Below are 23,409 nucleotides of genomic sequence, written 5' to 3' on the forward strand. Positions count from 1 at the left end.
TTCAGAACTAAATTGTAATTCACCAATGGAAAGTACGTCATTAGAACTGGGCTTGTGGATCAGTGCTTTACCTAACACTGCCTCTGCAGCACTCTGCTCACACAGTGTGACTTTATGTAGTACTGTCCTTGTTAAGCTTTAATAACATGGCTTTAATATTTAAAATTATGCCATCTAAACTGAGTGTGATGGCACACACCACACTTCTAATCTCAGTGACACATGAGAGACTTGAAGCAGTAAAATTGATGCTATGTAAGATTTACTCATAAACTTGCTTAGCAAATATTAGGTTACAACATAGATTTAGCTAAAGGAGCACTACCTCTAATTCCCTTGGAAGATAAGTAGTACAATTAAGAGATTTGTTAGAAACTGTAAGAAAGAAAATTTTGTGCCATTATGGAATGTTAGACTTGTTGAGAAAGTTTCTTCTGTTTATTTACCAAGATTGACCTCTATTAGGCTCCATTCCCATAACGACAAGAGACAATCCTGACTTACAACCAGCAATTAGTTGTATCAAATAATCGGACTCAAAGGGGCAACAGAGGGTCACCACCATTAAGTCCTGTTTTCTGCTGAGTCCCCTTAAGTCCCCTGTGTCCTGCCAGGAAAAGTGTAATTCTACACGGACAAGATGACCCTGGGTAACAACTATTTGGGGCCCGGGGGCAGGGGTGGAGGGAGATAGACACCAGTGTACTTAAGAAGTAAGTTGACAGTATCTTTAATGTGTAAATTTTCCATCTTCCATGACCCAAGTAGCCAGTCTTACAGTCAAGTCACCTATCTCTGTTTAAATTATTCAGAATGTAGCTTTGGATTCATGACCTGAAAAATATTTAAAGATAACTGCATATGTGAATATATAAGCCTAGGGCCCATATAATAATTGGTAAATATTTTTGTTTGAGGCAAGTTTTCTTTTGGCATTAGGTAGAACCATTTGTGTACTATTATGAAAGAGTCTTTCCTTATCTTTCCTGAGTGTGTGGTGTGAATTCTTACTGGGAAGACATTTCTATAATACTCAGCAAATGAAAGCAGGTATAAAGACTGTTAGTTCAAAGCCAGCTTAGGCTCTTAGAGGGAGTTCAAGGCCTGCTTGGGCTACGTGATGATGCTTTGTCAACAAACAAACTATAAAAGACCTTTGGTCTTCTGCTTAGATTTTGTTGTGAATAGCTCCTATTATCATGTCAAGGACCTTGTATTCTATTCTGCCTTCTGCTTACAGCTCCTGTTGTAAGTTATGTGAACATTTGTGCTAGTAATAAGCCACCAATTCCTTATAGTACTGCATTGTTCTGTAAATGCTTCCATACTATATTTTTAGCTTGTATATTTTTGTCAACTATTTAAATATCTGCTCTCATTGAGAATTCAATCAGGCTTCTTGAATTGGACAGGTAGTTTATGGCAATAGTTCATTCTCCTGTCTTCCTTCATTCCTATCTATGGAAGCTGAGTTTTCTCTTACCCTCTCATTTATCTGGTTCTCCTAAAGATGTCATCACAGTTGGGCATGCCTAAACCTGGAAGGAAGCCCATACGGCTACTGCATGATGTCCACCAGAGGAAAATGTCCCTGACTCTTAAGGCTCTTGAGAATAGGCTGGTAGTTGGGGTCAGAAAGAATAACATCAGTGCTAGTAGACCCCAGGCACTGAAGACTTCTCCATGGCCTAAGAGCTATATCTTTCTTTCCCAAAGCCCACACACCTAGCAGACTTTAACCAAGTGCAGACCATCCAGTACTCAAACAGTGAAGACAAAGACAGGAAAGGGATGCTACAACTCAAAATCGCTGGCGCTCCTGAGGTAAGGCACAAGTCTTGCTCTTAAAGACTTGGATCAACAAGAAAGGTCGGGTGAGTAGAGAGGTGGATAGGATGTGGGAGAGGTTGGAATGGGGAAAGCCATGATTGAAATACATTGTCAAAAAATTTTAAAATTTTTTTACATTAAAATCTGATCCTTTGATAATGTAGAAATGACTTCTCTGGGATAAAGATGAAGTGTTCATCGGTAATCTCACAATTTCCTAATATATAAAGACTAATATTACTGGTTAAATGTCTTCAGAATAGGAGAGGACTAGATTTGAAAAACCTAACTATTGCTGTAAGTATAATCAAAGACCACTCTGAAGCATCAAGGAAGCCAGTTAGAATTGTGTTGGAAGAGTCCCTGGGCAGTGACTACGATAATAGTACCTGCAGCAGTGTGATAAAAATAGGAAGGCAGGGCACAGTAGCCACTGCTATAATCCCAGCCTTCTGGATTCCAGGTCAGCTCTCAGCATGGGCCACAGAGCAAGATCTCATCTCTAAACACCAATAAAGACAAAAGAAAGAAAGTAATAAGTGGTAGAAGAAAGAACTGTTGATCTACACAAGACCCTGGGCTCCAGACAGAGCGTATTGAAGAGCAGTTGGAGCCATTGTGTAGGCAGCTTTGCCTGTGGCTCAGTTCTCCTCACTAGGCTACGGCACCCTTGTCCTGCCCTGTGATCCCAAGTCACAGACATCTAGAAACTCTTCAGCAGATGAGCAGATTCTGACTTGGAGTATAGAAAACTTGTTGCAAATGAGTTTCCTTCTGAGATCCCGTGTATTGCTCAAGCTTCTCTTGCCCTTGTCTGTTCCACAAATAATGATAGGAATTGACAAGTGAGAGAAGCAAGCCATTCATCTGGAACAAGTGCATCAGGACATACTTGGATGTGAAAACAAAATACAGACACTTAGAAATAGCTTGTTAGGAAGTTTGTCAAAAACTTCCTGAAGCTTACATCGTAGGAGACATCATGTTAGCCTTTGGGCTAACATGTTATGAATGCAGAAAAGGCGGGAATTTTTACCAGTTTGCTCTAATGATAGAAAATTAAGATACGATTAATAAAATGTTATTGTATATTAGTGTCTGGAATAAGCTGTTACCTGAATTCCTAGGGTCCAGACATTCTGAAGACGATGTTTTGCTGACTTCTTTTGTAAAAGCGAGATTCTGTTTCAGTACTTTTTATCTTATGCTCTAAGTGTGCCTTCTCTCACACATCCAGGGAATGATGATCTTAAATACCAAGCTTCCATTTTCACTTCACTCTGGCAAATGTTTCATTCCTAATCCTCTTTATTCAAGTGTATGCAGAGTTGTGATGTCAGAGTGCAGCTGTCCCTTTGATTACTGGGAAGAACAATAATGCCTCTTTCTAATGTTCTTTCTTGTTAGCCTCTGACAGTGACGGCACCATCCCTAACCATTGCAGAGAACATGGCCGACCTGATCGATGGATACTGCCGGCTGGTGAATGGAGCCACACAATCTTTCATCATCAGACCCCAGAAAGGTGAGATTCTGTTTTCATTTCTGCTGCACCGGTAGACAAGTTCATCCCAGCAGCCAGTTCTGACCTTGGTAACACTGTAAATGTGAAGGCCAGATGCCTTGTTGCAACCTGGATGCTTGTTTGTGTAGGGACAGTGGTCCGCATCACAGCACAGGGACTCAAGGCTGGGCTGAAGTGTACTGTGACAGTACAGGACTTTGAGTAACCCTTAGAGTAGCTCCTGAGTGACCATTGGTTCTTTCAGCTGGGGAGATTATCTTCCCAGTTCTTTTTCAAGTGTCCTTTGTACTTCAGGTTGAAGTTTCTATCCTGTTGTGTTTTTCTCCCCCTTTACAATTGAAAAACTTAGAGTAGGTGAAGAACAAAATAAATTCTATGTCAATATATGAAATTAAAGATTTGAGTGAATAAACATATCCCAGAAATGGGGCTCATGTCTCCTCATGAAGAAGAGCTTTGTAAGTATAGTTCAAAGGACAAGGTTATACTGAGGATATGGATTTCTGAAGCATCTTTGGAAACATTTCGAATGCATCAGTGGAGTGCAGGGAAAGCCAAGGCTTTGGTAGGATACTAGTTCCTCCAGTCTTCTTCCTTTACTATAAAGCACTCTGAGAGCTAGCTCAGGGCCAGGTAGGGGTGTGATGTGAAGAGGGAAGGGTGAACAGTCTATGACAGTGTGCTCTTAGGGGCTCAGAAACTTCAGAGGGCCAAGCAAAGTACAGGGTTCCAGAAAGCTCCCTCCCTGTAAGGGATAAGGATGGACCTGGATGGTAAGGAAGGAAGGTTTCTGCTGAATTCCTTTGCAGCTACGTACATTGTACCATTGTACTTCCTGCGTAGATTCTGGGTGTTTCTAGTAAACCATTTTATCAAAGACCTTTGGCAAGGCACCTAGACTTGTATTTTAAGAGCTCCTTGATTTTTAAGTCATTTGGGAAGACTGTGTTTTATCAAACCTTGCATTATGGCTTTATTAGGACTTGGCATATCTTTCCATGTGAAGCCAACACCCAGTTATGTTTGTTTAAGTTTTGTATGGAAACCCTTAATAGCCTAAAGTAGAATCAGTGTAATGACCTTGACTATAAGGGACTGTCACTAAATACCAGAATAAGGCTTCTCCTCCTTCCTGGACTTACCTTCCTACTCTCTTTTAAAGAAGTCTATGAGTTGCTCATGTCTCTTTCCTTTTTCTTCCCAGAAGGTGAACGGGCGTTGCCATCAATACCAAAGTAAGTGCTCCATTTGTGCATTTCCTTACTTAGCTTTGTTAGAAGCTTTAAGATAACCATTGGGCTTTATTATCTGTTTTCCTGAAAAATTAAATCTCTACATATATTCAAGGACTGTGAAAACATTTTTCCAAATATAGATCATATAAGTTGTAAGTTATAGAAGTTTCAAAATTAGTTTTTCCCTTATTTCAAGTCTGTTAAGGGATCTAGAGATGTTTATGGTAATAATAGGCTTAGACATTCACTTCATCGCTTGTTTAGAAATGTGAAAATAGTTCTCTTTTGCAATTAGAGAAAATGAAAGAGACGTAATGGGTGGTTTACTGTTCATGTTACAAATTCCATAAGAGAAATGTTGATCTTTAATGTAATTAAAGAAATGAAATAGAAATGCAAAAAAATTACATTATTACTTCTGTATTCCTAGTCAGCATGCTAAGAACTGCCATAAGGTAAAAATCTAGCTGTTCAGATAAACAGGTAACTGAACACTAGAAACTTGTCAATTCTCAGATACTTAAGAAGCAGTGGAGATGTGGAAGCCTGGGACAAGGAGTGCTAACCCTGGGCTTGTCTTCATTCTGTCTGTGCCCTGTTCTCTGTAGCCACATCTGCTGGCTCTCCTTGGTAAATGTATCTGATACCTGCTCTAGCAGCCTCCTACCATTCCTCTCCTGCTCCTCACAATTAGTATCACCTGTCAGGGCTATTCTAGTAGGTACTTTATTGAGGACCTCAGGCCCAGAGTTGTATCAGAGTCAGAAAAGAATGACTTGCTACAGAATATGGAAGGATCTAGGCAGGGTCCAGGGAAACCAAAGAGAACATTTCTAAGAGTCCCATAGGACACACTGCGGTCTTAAGCAGTACGTGGTGGCAGAGTGTGTAAAGGCTTGTCCATGAGGACTTGGCACTAAGTTGTTTGGGGAGCTGGTTAGGAATGTACCTTTTATCAACTCTGCCCTGCACACCTACTGAGTCTGCCTCAGCCCCTCATCAAACCATCCTAAATAAAGCTCTTTTCTGACATGTGACCTTGCTGACACCTCTAGCCTCAATTTTGATGTTCCTCGAATTCTCTTCTTCTAAATTATGCTTGTTTAATTTCTCTATCAACTGTCCCCAACTCTCCTTCAGGCCTTTCTCTTCTACATCACTTTTGGAAATATAGGCCTCTGAGCCAGGAGGGCATACCATTGCATTTGCCTATAATATCTGGTCAGTATGTATCCACATTTTGGGAAAATAGCCGCTTGTCTTGTCTTCATGTACCTGACAGTCACCTACCTCTCTGTTAGCCGCATTCTGTGAAGTCATGGATGAGGGTGAACAGGAATTGGAGAAGTAGTTTTCTCTCATGGTCTGTTCTGTGTCCCTTTTGGGGGCAACAGCTTATGCTTTCGTAGAGTGTCTGCAGCTAGAACGTAAGGAATTGTTTTGATCTAGCCATATAGTAATTATGAACATGAGTGTAAAACATGAACAAAGGAGGCACAGACCATATAGCAACCAAACTCTAATGCTACATTTTCCACAGTAATGACAAGGCAAACATGTGAGAAAGCTGATGGGCAGGGACCTGGTGTTGTGGCTATAGAATAAGAAACAAGCAGTGTGGTTTACTCAGTAACACTGTGCCCTGCCTGCTAGTGAGTGGAGTTGATACACAGTGTGGTAGCCATGTTGCTTCAGTGGAAGAGAAAACTCTGATTTGGTAAATAGTAACTTCAGTTTTTATAATAAAGATAGATTTCAAATATTTGTTTAATTTAGTAAAAGATAATAAATTATATGATCCTGTACTGTGGTTTTTGATTGCACAAGTTATGCAGTTTTATGTAAAATATTTCTGGCTGCAAAAAAAGAGAAAGACTTTGTGTTAAGTTCTGATATTTGTTTTGGTATAAACCCTGTATTCTAAGAAAATTTTCCATTTGGCACTTGTATAGTAAATGCTTATGGAATAGGAAGAGGTTTTCCTTATGAGTAAAAACCAAGGAAATAGCTGAAAAATATAGAACTTCTATTTTTAAAAGATGTATTATCATCCTCTGTATTGTATGACTGCATGTACATATAATTGGAAAAGCACATATCACACATTGCCAACATGGAAATCAAAGTCAGTCCTCTGTCTCCTTTCACTTTACAGAGATTCCAGGTCTAACCCAGGCTGCCAGGTTGCAGTGCACGCTCCCTTGCTTGCTGAGCCATTTTCTCAGCCAGGGAGAGACCTTTTTTTCTTGTGCTTGGTGCTTTCCAAAAATTTTAAACTATGCTAGTTTTTTTTTTTTTAAGTGTCACTAAATTTTTAAAAATCTATTGAATAGCAGATATTATACAATAGCAACATATACACATACTTTTAAACTTTTTTACATGTTATACTTAGATTTGTTTTTTTGTTTGTTTGTTTGTTTTTTCGAGACAGGGTTTCTCTGTGTAGCCCTGGCTGTCCTGGCCAACTCACTCTGTAGACCAGGCTGGCCTCGAACTCAGAAATCCACCTGCCTCTGCCTGCCAAGTGCTGGGATAAAAGGTGTGCGCCACCACTGCCCGGCTTTAGATTTAAAAGGTTAAAATGCTACTATACATTTTTAATTAGTTTTTATTTTGTACATTCATTTGTGTGCTTATGTATGTATATATATGCATACACACATAGACATACATATCTGTAAGTACACACATTCCCCAGTGTTTCACTTGTATCGAACAGAATACAATCCTGTCAGAATCCGTTCTATACTTTTACCATGTGGATTCAGGCTGCAGACTCAGATAGTCAGGCTTGGTGATGAGAACCTTTACCTGTTGGATTTTCTTGCTGACCCTTAATTTATGATTTAAATAGAAAAGTTTAGTGTTTGTTGCATGGTTCCTTATAATTTTTGAACAATTATTTACAGTCTAGTGTTTAAGCCCTTTTATAACCTTTACATTGCACATTACATAGTATTATATAAATAGCTCTAAGTGACCTTTGTAAAGTAGCTTAGTCCAGGCACATCTGTCGTTCTTCATTTGTCTATTTTTAAATTGATTAATTAGCTGATTGAATACTCCTCCCTCCCTCCCTCCTTTCCTTTCTTCCTCCCTCTCTCCCTCCCTCCCTCCCTCCCTCCCTCCCTTCACTGATTGATTGATTTATACTTGTGGTACTGGGGATGAATTCCAGAGCCTCAAATGTGCTAAACAAGTGCTCTGTCATTGATCTACATCTTCAGTCCAATTGTCTGTTTTAATGGTCTTAGAAGCATTAACACAACCTGTCTATACTCAGTGTCTTTTAACTCCAGTTAAAAAAAAAAATCAAACCACCTGTCTAGAACATAATCTTTCAGGAATGGTGCTGGCCTTCCTAATCTGAGGCAGATGCAGATTTCTGTTTGTCAAGGGCAGGTGTTTAGTCCTGGTAAGGACAGTCCTTACACTTTATCTGTTCTGTTGCAGGTTGGCCAACAGTGAAAAGCAAGGCATGCGGACACATGCAGTCTCTGTGTCAGGTAAGGATCTTCAGGTAGAGACCTTGAAGAGTAAGCTGTGAGGAGGAGGATGCAGATGTTACTCTGTTCAGTTCATCTGCTTAGAAAGCACCTGTGTGGTTTTACTATTGTGAAGTAGCTATCCATATGGACTTTATTGTAGATGCTGTCTGTGACTCTGTGACTCATTAAAGTACACAGGGCTCCATATTGTTTCAATGCCATGTTGTGTTTAGAATGAAAACTTAACTTAACTTTTGAAGTTGTCGTTATGATTTATCTTTATTGAGTTTAGCAGGATTTAGCAGAATACACTTTATATTGTGTTTGAAGTTCAACATGTGTGATTTTTTTTTTAAAAATGGTTTTTATTTAATACAGTCAAGGTATTATATACCCATTATCTTAACTCTTTGTTGGCATGGTGACTTTGATGTTATGGTTTCAAAGTGTATGTGCTCCCTTTTCCTCATCTAAACATGTGGAGAATAAAAGGATTTTAGGGAGGGGCAGAAAAAGGCACCTTCTAAGGGCCCCAGCTGTACATCTTAATATACATTATACCCTACTGTCATACATGTACATAATTCCTCAAGTGTACATGTTACTGCACACTATCTGTTCTCAGCTATGCCTGTGAACATAAAGACTATATTTCTAAAATAAAACCTGTTGTATTCATTACATCATAGATGAGACTTAATTCCTGTTCATTTGTTTTGAGTCAGCTTTTCTTGAAATTTAATTTGTAGTTTTGCCCAGTTGTTCCTGGATCTTCTTTTGGTACCCAACATAATAATGTATCTGTTTGTTCTCTTCCTTACCCACAAACATCCCACAAACCTTCACTCCAGAGGTGTTTGTGATACACACCTGGCAGAGTCATTCTGTTAGTGGACAACACTGTCAATGCTTTGATGGCCTAGAGCCAACAGCTACTTCTTGACAGAGTACAGAGAAGCTCTTGGTTCTGGATTTGGTCTTACTGGACAGTTTCAGGGCTACCGCATGTTCTCAGTTATTTGAGAGCCTAAACCATGACTTGGGAGTAAATCTTGAGTGTTAGGTTTGTTGGGTATCATCAGCCTTTTGTATAGTTCTTATTCAGCTCGTGGTGTGTATATGGATTGACTTGGTAAACCTATCAAGCCTTCATAGTTTTTTTATGTTGGAAGGAAAAGGCTCAAATGCAATAGTAGTCCTGAGGAAGGAAGCAGTCTAAGTCTTCAAGGGTGATTCTTCAGTGTTGGTTACAGGATAGATGGGTGAGATTTGAGCAGCATGTATCATTCAGGCAGTGAAATATATATGCCCCATGGAAAGGCAGCTGCAGGTTAAGCCTAGGAATTGATTGATGACTGTTTGCCACAATCTCTGCAGTTGCTCAGATAAGAGGAATGAGCTCAGACTTCCCTTGTGCCTGGGAGTTTCGTTCTACTACTTGCCTTTGGGTGTTACGCAGGTCCTAGTCCCTATGGCTCTTCTATCTTCTTTCTTCACATTGGTGCTTCAGTTTCCTTCAATAGTTGGTCAGCATCAAAGCTCTGCATTTTACTTCCCTGCCAGCCCCTCCTATTTGACACCTTCTCCCCAGAAAGAAAAAAGTTGGCCATTTGTTGTTGTTTAAAACAAATCTTACTTTGTAGCCCAGGCTGTCCTGAAGTTGTTGATGTTCTTACTGACTCCTGAATGCTAAGGTTATTGGTGTGCACTGCCACGCCTAAGTGGCTGGGTTTTAGTGAGTGCTGTTGTAGTTTTTGCTTTATGTTCTGTGTTCTTTTTTATGAATTAACTCATGAACTTCTAACAGATTGCTGAGATCATCTCTCTTGTTGTACAGATGATGAGGCTAACAGCTAAGAGGTTACAAAATTGCTGAAGATACACAGGGAGCAAAAATAGAGTTATTGTGCAAACTTGGATAAAAGCCTCAAAGTCTGTTTTAATTTCTTGGGATTCCTGGAGTTGTCTATGGAGGGATTGTGTTTCTGTCTCTGATTTATTTCTTCCAGAAAATTTCTTAGTAAAAATCCTAAATCTAGCAGATGACACTAAGACTCAATCAGAGGCTGTCATGTCACCCCTTGGCCTAGGCCTGCCTTTCTCCTCACCCCCTTTTCCTTCACCATGTTGTTTCCCATTCACATTATGCTAAGGATTGTGGTCACTCTCTTCTGTTTTGTTCTTTCCTTCCTTACACCAAACCTTTCTATCCCTAAAAGCTCACGGGCAGTACTTTGGTCCTGGACCAGGCAGAGAGGAGTGCTCAGTGTCCAGGGGTGACCAGTGACGACAGCTGGTATTTTTAACCCTTTTAGTCCTGTTGATCAGACCATCTACTACTTGCTTATAAATCCTGTCTTCACAGACTGTAAAGTGCCCATCTAGCTGGAAGCCTGTGCACAAGCACTGAGTCCAAGTGCCAGTCTGGCATCCCTGGGAATGTTTTTGTTAGTTTGATACAACTGATGGTGCTGTGCTATAATCGTATCCCAAGATTATTTCTTGACTTTGCTGTGTGTTTCTGATGTGTGTTGAGATGCTGATCCTCTGCACTAAGTTCTGTTTCTGTTGAGCCTATGGTCTTCTATATCTACTACCCCAGTGAGCCTGCTTTGTCCAGGCCAATGGAGTAGGCTGTGCTCTGTGTGGTCATTTTCCTGTTACACCCTACCTCACTTATCTATGACGTGTCCTACCAGGTGGATGTGAATACATTCAGCAAATGCTTGCTGTGTGTGTGCCTTAGGTTAGTTGTTGAAGGGTTGACCTTTGAAATTTCAACTATTTCACTATAGAAATGAGATTGACAGAGTCTCACAGAGACGTCTACTAGAGTAATGGTTCCTGAGGCATGTTATTCTTAGAGTTAAGCAAATTTTTTAAAAAGAACAAAAACAAAATAATTGTTTTAATGCCTTTTGTGAGTTCAGGTAGACCTTGAGCCCAGCCTATAAGACCAGCGCCCAGGCTGTCTTCAGGGATCTGCTAGCATGCTCTAAGTGAAGACCAGTGAAACAGGGTTGGCGTGAGGACACTTCCCAGAACTTAGAGTAAAGATGATTTCAAGTATTTTGAAGACTTAACTGTGTTTGGGTTTTTTTGTGTGTGTTTGAGTTCTCTAAGAATAAGCAGGCCCTTGATTGAGTGCCCAAACTTCAGCTGTAAGTAGAAGTCCATGATGCCTGCCATTATGTTATTTTTGTGGCCCTTATTCAATGTTAGCCCATGCAAAACCAGACTATAAATTACAAATTATCTCTTTTATATATGTCTGTGGAAATAACTGCAGTGTTGTAATTTTAACCTGGCAGAGGTATTTGTTTTGATTTTATTGACCTCTCTGTGCTTAAAGGACAGATGTATTACTTTTAGACAACTTATTTGTAGTATTATTGCACATGTAAAATGTTTATAACAGATTGTTTTAGTTATTATTTTACTATGCATAATTCTATTTATATAGGATTTCTTTTAGTTATATTGAGTTAATGGCTAAAAATTATTCTATCAAGAAAACAATAGCAAAATAAATGTTATTTGTATCAGTTTGCTTCATTTCAAATCCTAGAGCATCTCAAATATGATTGAGTGGTTTGTGTGCAGGTCTGGGAAGTTGATAATCATCTCTGCATCTCTTCCCTTGTGAGCCCTTGCATGCTGAGTCTGTTGTCCATTGATGCTTTACTGCTGCTTAGCAAATACATACTCACATGCTTAGGGATTATGCCTGACGTATCCACAGTACTGCCTTGTTTATTAATAACCCTGCTGTGGAGATGAGGAGACCACCCCTCTCTGCACTTACTTATGTGGCTTGACCAGGTTCATGGAGTAGCGAGTAATAGAAAGCCCACTGTAAGCCTAGACCTTGAACTCCAGGAATTTATTCTCTTTTCATTAGATGCCATTGATCATTTATGCAGAATCTTTATGTGTGCAGGGAGTAATATTTTAGCATGTGTTTTCATTATAGCAATTTTCTCCATTCAACAGGAATAATAAAGTACTGTCTTTTCTGTTTGAATTCAAAAGTCTGCCTTTTGTTCACTTTGAAAGAGCTACTTACACCTAATTTTACTATCTAGTCTCCACTGTAACAGTGCCATGCCTTCCAAAGTTGTCTGTTCTGTTGCCAAAATGTCGTCCTCCCTCCTCTGAATGCTTGATTTAAACACTGTTCAGAATATTGCTAACTATTGCAAAAGAAGCTAGTTTACAGCTAGCTGTAGTGATGCACTACTTTAATTTCAGCAGTCGGGAGTTAGAAACAGGTAGATCTCTGAGTTCAAGGCCAGCCTGGAAATACAGAATGAGTTCCAGGACAGCCAGGGATACACAGAGAAACCTTGTCTTAAAAAACAAACAAACAAACAAATGCACGCAAAACAAAAGAGCCAGATGTAGTGACACACATCTAAAATCTCAATTTTTTAGGAAGTTGAAGCAGGAGACTTACACGTTTGAAGCCAGCCTCTGCAAGGAGCCTAAGTGAGGTTGTATGAACTTTTTTTGTTAAGAGATGGAGATAGTGGTAGACCATTTACCTGCCATGTGCAGGCCTTGTTCAATCCCTAATACCGCTTGAGAAAAGTTCGTTGTTGTAAATTATGTTTTTTTAGGACGCACTGCTAGTGATATGTGCAGAGTGATAAGCATTAGCTATTTTAAACATACTCTGAGCACCTGGAAAACTAGGAATTATTCTAGTCTTAGTGGTCACAATAAACATGTCTGATCTGGCAGTTTAGGAGGAACTCTACGGCATTACAGAGCTTCAATGTCTCTGGTATCTAGAGCCACTCTGGCTGGTGATGGTGTACACAGATAAGGGCAAGAGTAATCAGAATAGTCCATCAGCGTTACTTCTTGCCCATGCTCCCATCCTGATGTCATTAGAATTCAGTTTGCAATCAGTAAGATTTGAGGGTGCTCTTAATCACAGGTTTTTTTTTTCCCCCCCTGTGGTTCCTGAGCAGTCTCAAGTGCTCAGAGGTCACAGGAAATCCCAGCATTGTAAGTTGAGAAATAGTGTCCTATGAGAGGGACAGAGGTGGAGAGTTCTTCTACTTCCCCTGGCATTGAACTCCTTGTTTTCATTTGTGGGAGGTGGTGCAGGAATGGTAGGTCTTCCTAACATCAGATCTCCTGAGCCACTTTCCCATTCAAAAAGGCTAGGCATGAGGACTTCTGTCTTTACAAGTAGTCCTTGTGGATCTGCCTCTTCAGCCCTGTAGGGTTTGTTTCTTGTCTTTCCTAAAAGCCTTAATATCAGGGGGAAAATGAAATGCTATACCAGAGTATTTTAAACAAAAATGAAATTTTCACTCTACAAAAGTGTGTTTTTTAGAATAAGCAGTATTTAAGTATTCTTGATTCACAAACCTTAATCTTCTGGCTAAACTGATGAGAACGATGATTAAATAAAATTCAATATAGATTATAAGAAACCTATGCACCATCTCGCTAATTATCAAACAAGTACTGTTAATATGGAAGAACGGGAAAAATGAATCCCACCTGAGAGCTTCGAAATTGATAGTAACTGCATAGTAATTATGGGTTAAATTCAGACTTTGTGATGCAAGATAAGCCATAGGTAAATAGACAATATCAAATTCTTACTGTGTCTTTTGCCTTTGAAGAATTTCTTTAAATAGTTTATCATTGAGTGTTTCGAGTATATACAAAAGAGAGGACAGACGTGTAAGTTGATTTCTACATACTCATCACCCAGAATCAGCAGCCAAAGCTTACAACCAGTTTCATGTTAGCTTTGCCTGCAGCTCTTACATATGCCTTTAATCCTGTTATTATTCCAAAGCAAATGGTTTTCAGGCTCCTTCCCCTCTAAATATAAAAATGTTAACAGGCATTCAGTGTGTTTAAATCCCACGTCTTCCATCTTTCTGCTCAGTCTTATGCAGATAATAATGAAACAAGATATCCTTGTCCAGTTTCCTCCCTGCCACTTCTGTCTGTCAGCCAGGTGTTCCTGTTTGTAATGTTCTCGTTTTAATTCTGTTAGTGTAATAAAATACTCTGGCAAAAAGTAGTTTAGGCTTTTATGTGTGTATTTGTTTATTTATTGACTTAAACTTCCAAATTACAGTCATCAAGGCAAGTTAGGCTAGGAGCTCAAGCAGAAACCATGTAGGGATGCTGCCTGCTGGCTTGCTTATGCTCATGTTCACCTTACTCCATAACAAGTCCCAGACCTGCCGATGCTGCATTCTGAGACACTGCCACCAAAAATAAATAAATGAAAATTGTTCATTGGTTTGTGGCCCAGCCAGTTTCAAACCTGACCTCTGTAATGCACTCTGAAAGAAAAACAACTTTTTATACATATGGCAGTTTGATTTGTTTGTTTGTTTTTAGAGGCAAGATCTCACCATGTAATTCTGGCTCTCTTGGAGTTCACTATGTACACCAGGCTGGCTTTATCCTCCTGCCTCTGTCTTCAGAGTGCTGGGATTAAAAGCATGCACCACCATGCCCTTGTTGTGATGGTTAGTTTTAATTGTCAGTTTAGCACAATGTAGAATCACCTGAAAAGAAAGTCATAAATAAAGATTATTTCTATCAACTTGGCATTCTTGTGGAAAATGGTCTAAATTGTGTTCATTAAAGTGAGAAGTCATGCCCATTGTGGGCAGCAATATTCCCTAGATCTGAGTCTTGAATTGTATAGAAATAGAGAAAGGGGACTAATCAGTATGAGCATGCAAAAATCCATGTGTCTCTGCTCTTGAGTGTATATGAGTATTGCTTCAAGTAGTTCCTGCCTTGACTTCCCACAGGAATGGACTGTAACCTGAAATTCACATAACTCCATAATCAGGAGGTAAAATAACTCCCCCCCCCCAAATTGCCTTTTGTCAGCATAATTTATCACCACACTGATACTAGGACAGTGTGACGTCTCATCCAAACCCCCTCCTATCTCCAACCCCAGCAGGATTTTCCTCTTGAGGGCTCAGTGCATCTTGGCCACTTGATGCCTCACTTGCTGGCCACTCTTCATGTCAAAAACTCAATACTGAATGTATGGATCACTGTTGTCAGTCTTTGTATCTCCCTTGTGTGATCTCTTTCCTTTATGGCTTAGTTTAGTCTGTGGCCTCTCTGCTTACCACCTGCTCTTAGAAGTTCATTGAGTACCTCAGGCCTAGCACATTGGAGCTGAATCCTAGTGCCTTTGCTGAGCCTATGCCTGGACCTCCGCCATTCCCTGAGTGGCTTCCTTCTCTCCATTGGCCTTCTGCTTCTCCTTCCAGTTCATTACATTGCAGATCCTGATTGTCTACACCTGAGACTTAAGTCCATGGCTTTATTTTGCTTAACACTGTTTCCTAAACAGTATGCCTAACTCATGGTAGATGTTCAAAGCATGCAGCAAAAATAATTATCTTCTGCAAGTTAAGCAGCCGCATAACTGTTTATATTGAAGCAGGTTAAACTCAGTATTACTCAAGAAGTACATTTTTAAAACTGCTTCTTTTTCAGTCAAGTTAAAGAACATTTACCTGTCTAGAAATAGACTATATAATAAAGAACTAAGAAAAGCTAGACATGAGCAGTGGTTCCTCTCCAAGAAGTGGAAACTGTCAGTGTGAGTAAATAGAGCTGCTGTCTGAATTCAGACTGCCAGGCTTCTTATGTTCTTATTTTTTTACCATTCTTTCTTAGAGAATGGTTTTAAGAATCATGAGTTAAAAACTTAATGTTTTTCTTTTTTCTCACTTTTATTTTATTTCATATTGGCTTGGTTTGTATTTTTTTTTCTTTTCTTTTTTTTGACATGAGGTCCTAGGTAGCCCAGACAGACTTTCATCGCCTGATTCTTCTAGCTCACTTCCAAACTGTGAGATTATATGCATTCATCTCCATATCTGGCTTCAGACATCCTCTTATGTAGTCAGAGCATATTTCTTGGTAGCCCAGACAGACTTTCATCGCCTGATTCTTCTAGCTCACTTCCAAACTGTGAGATTATATGCATTTACCTCCATATCTGGCTTCAGACATCCTCTTATGTAGTCAGAGCATATTTCTTAATATCAGGAAATTAATGCTGACAAATGTTGTCATCCGTAGCCCATTCTAATTCATTACAGGATTTCCCCCTGTAAGTCTTTGATCTTAATCGTCTCCCTCCTACCTTAGTCCATGATCCACCCAGCATCAAATGGAGCATTTTATTATCTGGCCAGAGCTATTATGCTGGAATTCTAGAAACTAAGAATGGTTTTAGACCAAGCACTCAGATGATGTAGTCAGTAACTGTCACTGAACTCAAAACATGCCTCTTGAAAAATACTGCAATTTGTACATTTTAATTCTTCTCGTTTTCCTTCCTAGTGTGTTAATACTGAGATTATTACCTCCTTCTTTTTTTTTAAGATTTATTTATTTTATGCATAGGAGTCACACCATCCCTGCCTTCAGACAGAGCAGAAGAGAACATCGGATCCCGTTATATACAGTTGTGAGCCACCATGTGGTTGCTGGGAATTGAACTTGGGACCTTCAGAAGAGCAATCAGTGTTCTTAACCTCTGAGCCATCTCTCCAGCCCCAGATTATTGCCTTCTTGATGGCCAGATTATTTTAACCTTCATTCTTCATGGGCCCACATTCAAGCCAGGACTGTTAGTGATAGCACCATAGTGTGTACATAGCATCACATTGTGTCTGCTTCACTCTGCTGTGTGTGCTGTACCGCTGTGGCTGTGCTGGGGCGACTCTGTGTCTTCACTGCTTCACAGAGAGAGGGGGTCCCTCCTTAACTTAAGCACTGGATGGACACATGAGTGGCAGCTTTGCAGCTTCTGTAATTGGACATCATCATCAGTTTATGTTAACATATTCCAGATCTTAACTGCTCATAAATAAGACTTCTTTCTTTATGGACAAGTGTTAAATGTTGACAAATGTATAGACTGTTCTTGATCCTTAAGTTGTTCATTAGTATGTATGTATGTATGTATGTATGTATGTATGTATGTATGTATTTGTACAGGTTTCCCCACGCCCCTTTTTATTTTTAGTTGTGTTATTTATTATTTGGCTGGCCTGAAGAGCTCATAGCTCTTCCTCATTTGTTTTGTTTTGGCTTGCTTTGTATCTAGTGTTAATCTTCAGTAAAACAATTAGTTCTTTTTAAGCTACAAGTCAATGATAGTAATAAAAGCATTTCAATTTTGTATTTGTTTTTTATAGTTATAGTTTTTAAATTAACTGGTTGTTTTTTTGTATTGAAATAATTTGTTTCTGTTTTTCTCTTTCTTCTCTTGCCTCTTTGTAAAGGAGTCAGTCACTGCCAACATAAAGTTAAGAAAGCTAGGCGCTTTCTCCCTTTGGTCTTCTGTTCTCTTGAACCTCCTCCAACGGGTACTGCACTGCGCTCACACAGGCTTTCCTGTCAACCAAGTCACCTCACAAAACTAACTATAGCTACATGCTTTTAGATTGTCCTAAGCAGTCAATAGCCATACTGAATAGCAATGTATGTGCTGTCCACTGTCCAGATGGGATAACTTGATGGGGCAGGTTTTGTGTCTCACAGTTGACAGAATTTATGCCATTGTCTAACTAGGCAATCTTTTTGTTGCCCATTTCCTGCTTTTAAGTGCATGACAGGGCAAGAAGTAGCTTCCTGGTGCCATTTCTGTCATCTTGTTTTCCTTGACAGGGGTTGTCAAGACCTGTTCTGGTCTTGTGAATTTCCTAATACAGCATGTGGGACACAGTCCATATGAGCCCTGAGTGTCTGCATTCTGTGTTCTGGGAGGCAGATGTTCAGGACAAATGAGGCAGCTGTGCCATTTGGAGGGTTTTCTAGTAAATCAGTGAGTGATTTTTGTTGTAATTATTAAAACAGTTTTTTCAAAAATGCTTGAAAATTAGTAGTTTTGTATGAATTCAAATGGGAACCTGAATTGTCATTAAAGCCTTGAGAACTACACTTGCCCATAGTATGTGGACTTCAATTCACTGCCTCATTCAATTCACTGCTTATCTTCTGGTGATCCTTTTGCTTACAGGGTAATGAAGAGTTTCTTGTATCTGAAATGATACAAATGCTCCTTAAGGAAAGTGGAAGCTCCTTTAATGTTTAACAATGGAAGACAGTGAAATTACTTTTGCCTACTGTGGTAGAAAGTAATTAAGCTCCACTGTTTTCCTGTGTAACTGTATAATCTGTTGGCAGCTTAAAACATTGCTTAATGGCTTCACCTCCAGTAGAGACACTAGTAGTACATTTTTTACCTTGTGAATGAACCTTGGGGTGATTTTGTTATTTTCTTAAGCTTTGATTTACTTGTCATTTTAATAGTGTGTTTCCTTCTCTTTTCTCCTTCCTTCCTGTCCCTCCTACCCTTTGCTCCCTACTTCTTCCTTTGCATGCCACCTGGATCTGCAGATGAAATTAGTGGGGACGGTAATATTTATTTTCACATTTGTGTTACTGCTGTGAGATAATCATGTGGTGCATGTATAATAACTCTTAATTTATGAATGGGGTACTGAAAGCAAACACAGTGATCTTTAACAGTTGTTTAACTGCTATGACAATTAAGGAAACACTAGCACTATAGTGATTGCTTGTTCATCAGCATTTAATACATTTTAAAATTACTTTTGGTGTTAGGGTTTTTGTCTGCTTTGTGTTGCACAAAATTTGGTGTATTAATTCCAGAAGATTAAGTTTTATAAACTAAAATAGAGGGAAATGATTATTTCTCATTGTGGTTGAGTGACAAAATACGTTCAGTGGAGGTTTTTACTGCTAGATGTGAACCTGCAGAGTAGGAGCACACAGGAACACGGAACCCTAGGAAAGAATGTGCTCCTTGTGGACTGGGAAGCCAGTGTGGAGCTTCACTCTGGGGCGCTCTGTGAAAGTCAGGGGCTAATACCTGCTACTCTGCAATGTTTCCTGTGCTTCCTGATTACCTGCAAACCCTCCTTCACCTCATCAGGCTGCATGGTTGACAGATGCACACATCAACCATTAGAGACTAGAAGTGAGGCTCTAGTGAGACTACACGTTTCTACAGAGTTCATAACATGTTAGCCCTGGCAGGATAAGACCCTGAGGGTTATTAGTCCTGGATTATCTAAATGAGCTAGCCCCTGTGGCAGTATTAGTGCATGGCCGTGATGGTAAAGCACAGACGTAAAGCACATACACATGCATGAGCCACCTTCCAAGCCCCGAGAGCAGCAGGAAAGCCAGTCAGGAGAACAGTTATTAGAGCTTTGGGTGCCTACCTGCTCTAGCAGACAGAAGGAAGAGATGGAGGCAGAGCTGTGTCCTACCCAGTGCATCAGGAATCCCAGTTTCAGTTTCAGAGGGAAATTCTGAGCTCAGGCTTTTTTTACATTGCTTTTCTCTACAGACCTAAGGACAGTATCCGTGCTGCACCAGGCATCCCTCACAAACTCTAGGCAGGCCCAGTCATGTAGCTTCAGGGACACGTGTGCCAGGGTGTGTGTGACCCTGTGATACCACTGTTTCTGTAGTAGTTTTGTCTCTTTTTACAGTGCTGTAACATGAGAACTTGTCTCTCATTTCTGAGCTATGACCTTCTTTCCTTTCATATTGTAATACTGAAACATAAAAAAATGTCAATATTCTAATATTTAGAAGTTCTTGGTTTTATATTTATTTGTATTTTTCCAAGTTATTCTATTTCATCCTATTTTTGAGATAGAGATGTCTAGTCCATGCTGGTGTCCAACTTGGTATGTAACCAAGGATAACATTGAATTTCTAATCTTCCTGCCTTCATCTTCTGAATGCTGATGTTATGGTGTGTGCCATTGTGCCTAGTTGAGGTGCTGGGGACTAAACTTGGGGCCTTGTGTATGCTAGGTATACTAACTGCTTTATATTCCCAGCCCCCCTTTTTATTTTATTTTAGTTTTTTGAGGCAAGGTATAGCTTGTGTTGCCCAGGTTGTCCCCAAATGATCCTCCCACCTTAGGCTCAGGCATAACAGGAATGGCAAATATATATATTTGACTTTTGAGCCTTGAACTTATGGGCCTATGATCCCAAAATTGTCTGCCAAGTTTACAGGTCTAATGAACTTTTCTCTGAAAAATGTGAATGTCTCTGGAGCAAATTGTGCCTCAAAGTACATATTTTGATAGTCTCAAAGCAGAAGGTTATCTGATCTCACAAGTATAGTTCCAAACACTTTGTGTGTGTGTGTGTGTGTGTGTGTGTGTGTGTGTGTGTGTGTGTGTGTTATGTAGCTATGGCTATCCTTGAACTCACTATGTAGACCAAGCTGGCCTTGAACTCAGTGCTGGAATCAAAGGCATGGGCCACCACACCTTGAAACATTCCAAATACTTGGAAAGATAATAAAAGCTACGTCTTAGAGCTATGTTGAGACCCTTTAACTTTCTCAGTTTTTGCATGTGAACAAGGGTCTGCTGAGAGCTGTGTGACTAGTCACAGCACTGTCCAGTCTTTATCAGTTCAGGGAACTTTTTCCAATCACATCAAGTAGAAAATATGGGCCCAAGTTCTCCCCCGTCCCCCCATTTTTTCTCATTTTGGTGTTCAGATCTCTGAGCCTTTACCTTTTTTGACTTCCTGTGTTGCTCCTGTGATCATCATTCAGGGGGCATTTTCTGGCAGGCCTCCACACTGTCCTACAATCCCTAAAGATAACAAACTCTCCCTGGTTTCTGTTCCTTCTATAGTGTGCTCTCTGTGTATAAATCCATAAAGTTCATATACAGCTCTTATAAGTCATCAGAGATTTTATGTTGAACTCAAATAACTTTTTAGAAAATATACAAATCCTTTCTCTTTTAGTTTGTCTTGGGGGTTTTGTCTTGAGGTGAAGTCTCACTCTCTAGCCCAGGCTAGCCTCAAACTCATGAATGATCCTACTGCCTTAACCTCCCAAGTGCTGAGATTTCAGGAGTGAGCTACTGTGCCTGGCATGTATAGGTCCTTTCTTACGATTTTGTGAACTAACTGAAATGTAAGTGATACTATTTTCCAAAATCCATATTGATGCTAGCCTGCTGTATATAATTTCCATTTTTTGCTTTCTGAGTTGATTCAAGTTTATGTCCTGGGGTGGGTAGTGGGCATGGTATGAACTTGTTTTGGAGGTACTTGAGTTAAAGGAAGACTGAAAGGGTCTTCAGACAAGAACTAAGATAGTCCTTGTGAACAGTAGCATTAGGAGTGCCTGCCATTTTTCAACCCCTGTCAACATCATTTGCTATCATCATAACTCTACAGGTGCATACTGCTCTCTTACACACATGAAGGCATGGCTGTGGCATAGGCAGGTAAATAGACAGGTACAGCAGCATGCCCTGCTGTTTGGTGTCTGTGTGACCCTGCATAATAAGTGTCTCAAGTCCTGGGAATACTGTGTTAGCACTGTGCATTCATCCTCATTGCTTAGCACAAAGCTTCTTGAGCATGTGCATTGTGTCAGATACTGTGCTTGATGTCAAGGGCACTGGGGACGCTGCTCCAGTAGACTCTGCTCAGGAGAGGTGGCATATAGCAAACCAGTATATGATACTTAAAGAACAACATTAGAGAATTAAGAATAAGGAATAAGGATAGTTTAAAGAAAACTTGGAAGCAAGGTATGGTAGCAGAAACCAAAACTAGCTGTGAGCCCACATGAGCCTTTTTTAGCACGTAGTAAGAGTCAGTTGAGGTCACCGCTATTGGTTTTGTCTTGGGGGTTTTGTCTTGAGGTGTCATCTTCTGTTTCACATCCTTCATTTAGACAGTAGACTTCAGTTACCTGACAGGATTCACTTTGGGATGAGCTTGCTGTGGTCTTCTGCTACTCAGGAATTTGTGCTGCAGCGCTTTGGGGCATTCAGTTTATAGGACAGTGTGATGATTAAGTCTGCTACGTTACATAATGAACAGAAAACAATTGGCAGAGATCAGTCTGAGTGGTATGTTGTTTCCATAGCTCAATAGGAGTCAACTCCTCCTCACCTAGTCATAGATTTTAGAGAGCAGCTCCCTCTAGCCTCCAGCTTTTCTTTTATTGGTTGTCGTACACAAAGTAAAGTGGCAGGCCTACTGGGTGTCAATACCTGAGGACCCAGTAAGGGAGGCAAGAAGGTTGCATTTCAGATTCGTTTTGCATTAGGGGCTGGGGAGATGGCTCACAGGTTAGCACTAACTGCTCTTGTAGAGGATAGGCTTGATTCCCAGCACCTACATGACAGCTCACAACCATTTGTAACTCCAGTTCCAGAATCTGATGCCTTTTTCTGGCCTCTATGGGCACCAAACATACGTATGAAGGCAAAGCATCCATTCACATAACATTTTTAATAACTAAATTAAGCCCAGCATGGTGGCACATTCCTTTATTTCCAGCACTCAGGAGGCAGAGACAAAAGGCACTGTGAGTTCCAGCCAGCCTGGTCTGCAAAGAGAGTCCAGGACAGCCAAGACAGAGAAACCCTGTCTTGAAAAACAAAGCAGAACAAAAATATTAAATATAAAAAATGTTTTAATTCTATATACACAATGCTTATAACCCTGTGAGGATACTATAGAATATGCACCTGTCATCTAAGTTTTAGGAGAGTTGATTTGTTGATGGTATTTTTCCCCAGCCAGATTTTTCTTTTTAAATTTTTAATCCCTTTTAGTGCTGACTACACATTCAGAACTGCCTTCTTCCCTGTAGAGCAGTGGTTCTCAACCTTCCTAATTGTGCAACCCTTTAATTCACTTTTTCATGTTGTGGTGACCCCCAGCCATAAGATTATTTCATTGCTACTTAATAACTATAATTTTGCTCCTGTTAGGAAGCATCATAGGAATATCTGATACTTGACACCTGTGGGTGCTGTGACCAATAGGTTGAGAACCACTGCTGCAGCACATGCAGTGGCAGTGTCCTCACCACTGGAAAGAGTGCTTTCTGAAGTTTCCTGGACTAGTGTGGCTTTCATCTTAGTGGTGGACAGGAGAGAGCACTTGCAGTGTAGGGTTAAGCTAGCTCCCTGGGAGCTTTATCAGCAGCTTGGCAGGTCCTCCCCAGCTTCAGAGGGGCTTAGCAGGTGGTAGTCTTCTCCAGAGGGGTCTACCTAACTGCCTTCCCAGCACCGGCATGAATTACTCAGTAGTGGCAGTTTTCTCCACAAGTGTCTTTCAACTTTCCCAGTACTGCCATTGGGGTTAAGTTGCTGCATTTACTGAAAGGAATTACTGAAAGCATGAATATATCCACATTATCTTATAAGTAACTCAGTTTAATGTGCAGTTTGTTTGTTCTTATTCTTTTTACTAGATCTTTTGCCTGGGT

General features: G+C 40.1%; 1 protein-coding gene across 10 annotated transcripts in view; it reads left to right on the forward strand.

Annotated features, from left to right (window-relative positions):
- The window catches only part of Ptk2 (protein tyrosine kinase 2), a 201,255-nt gene that overhangs the window by 109,300 nt on the left and 68,546 nt on the right, over positions 1-23,409 (forward strand). For 6 of the 10 annotated variants that reach the window (XM_085832008.1, XM_029470110.2, XM_029470112.2 and 3 more), the window contains 6 exons: positions 1,717-1,824; positions 3,238-3,355; positions 4,560-4,590; positions 8,047-8,099; positions 17,390-17,473; positions 18,507-18,524. In XM_085832008.1, coding sequence (XP_085688134.1) covers positions 1,717-1,824; positions 3,238-3,355; positions 4,560-4,590; positions 8,047-8,099; positions 17,390-17,473; positions 18,507-18,524 — 412 coding nt within the window. The remainder of the gene's footprint in view (positions 1-1,716; positions 1,825-3,237; positions 3,356-4,559; positions 4,591-8,046; positions 8,100-17,389; positions 17,474-18,506; positions 18,525-23,409) is intronic. The other 4 variants (XM_085832006.1, XM_029470115.2, XM_085832007.1 and 1 more) reach the window with 2 other exon arrangements.

This window comes from Mus caroli, unplaced genomic scaffold, assembly GCF_978045245.1.
Source record: "Mus caroli unplaced genomic scaffold, Mus_caroli_1 scaffold_16, whole genome shotgun sequence".
NCBI classification, from domain to species: domain Eukaryota; kingdom Metazoa; phylum Chordata; class Mammalia; order Rodentia; family Muridae; genus Mus; species Mus caroli.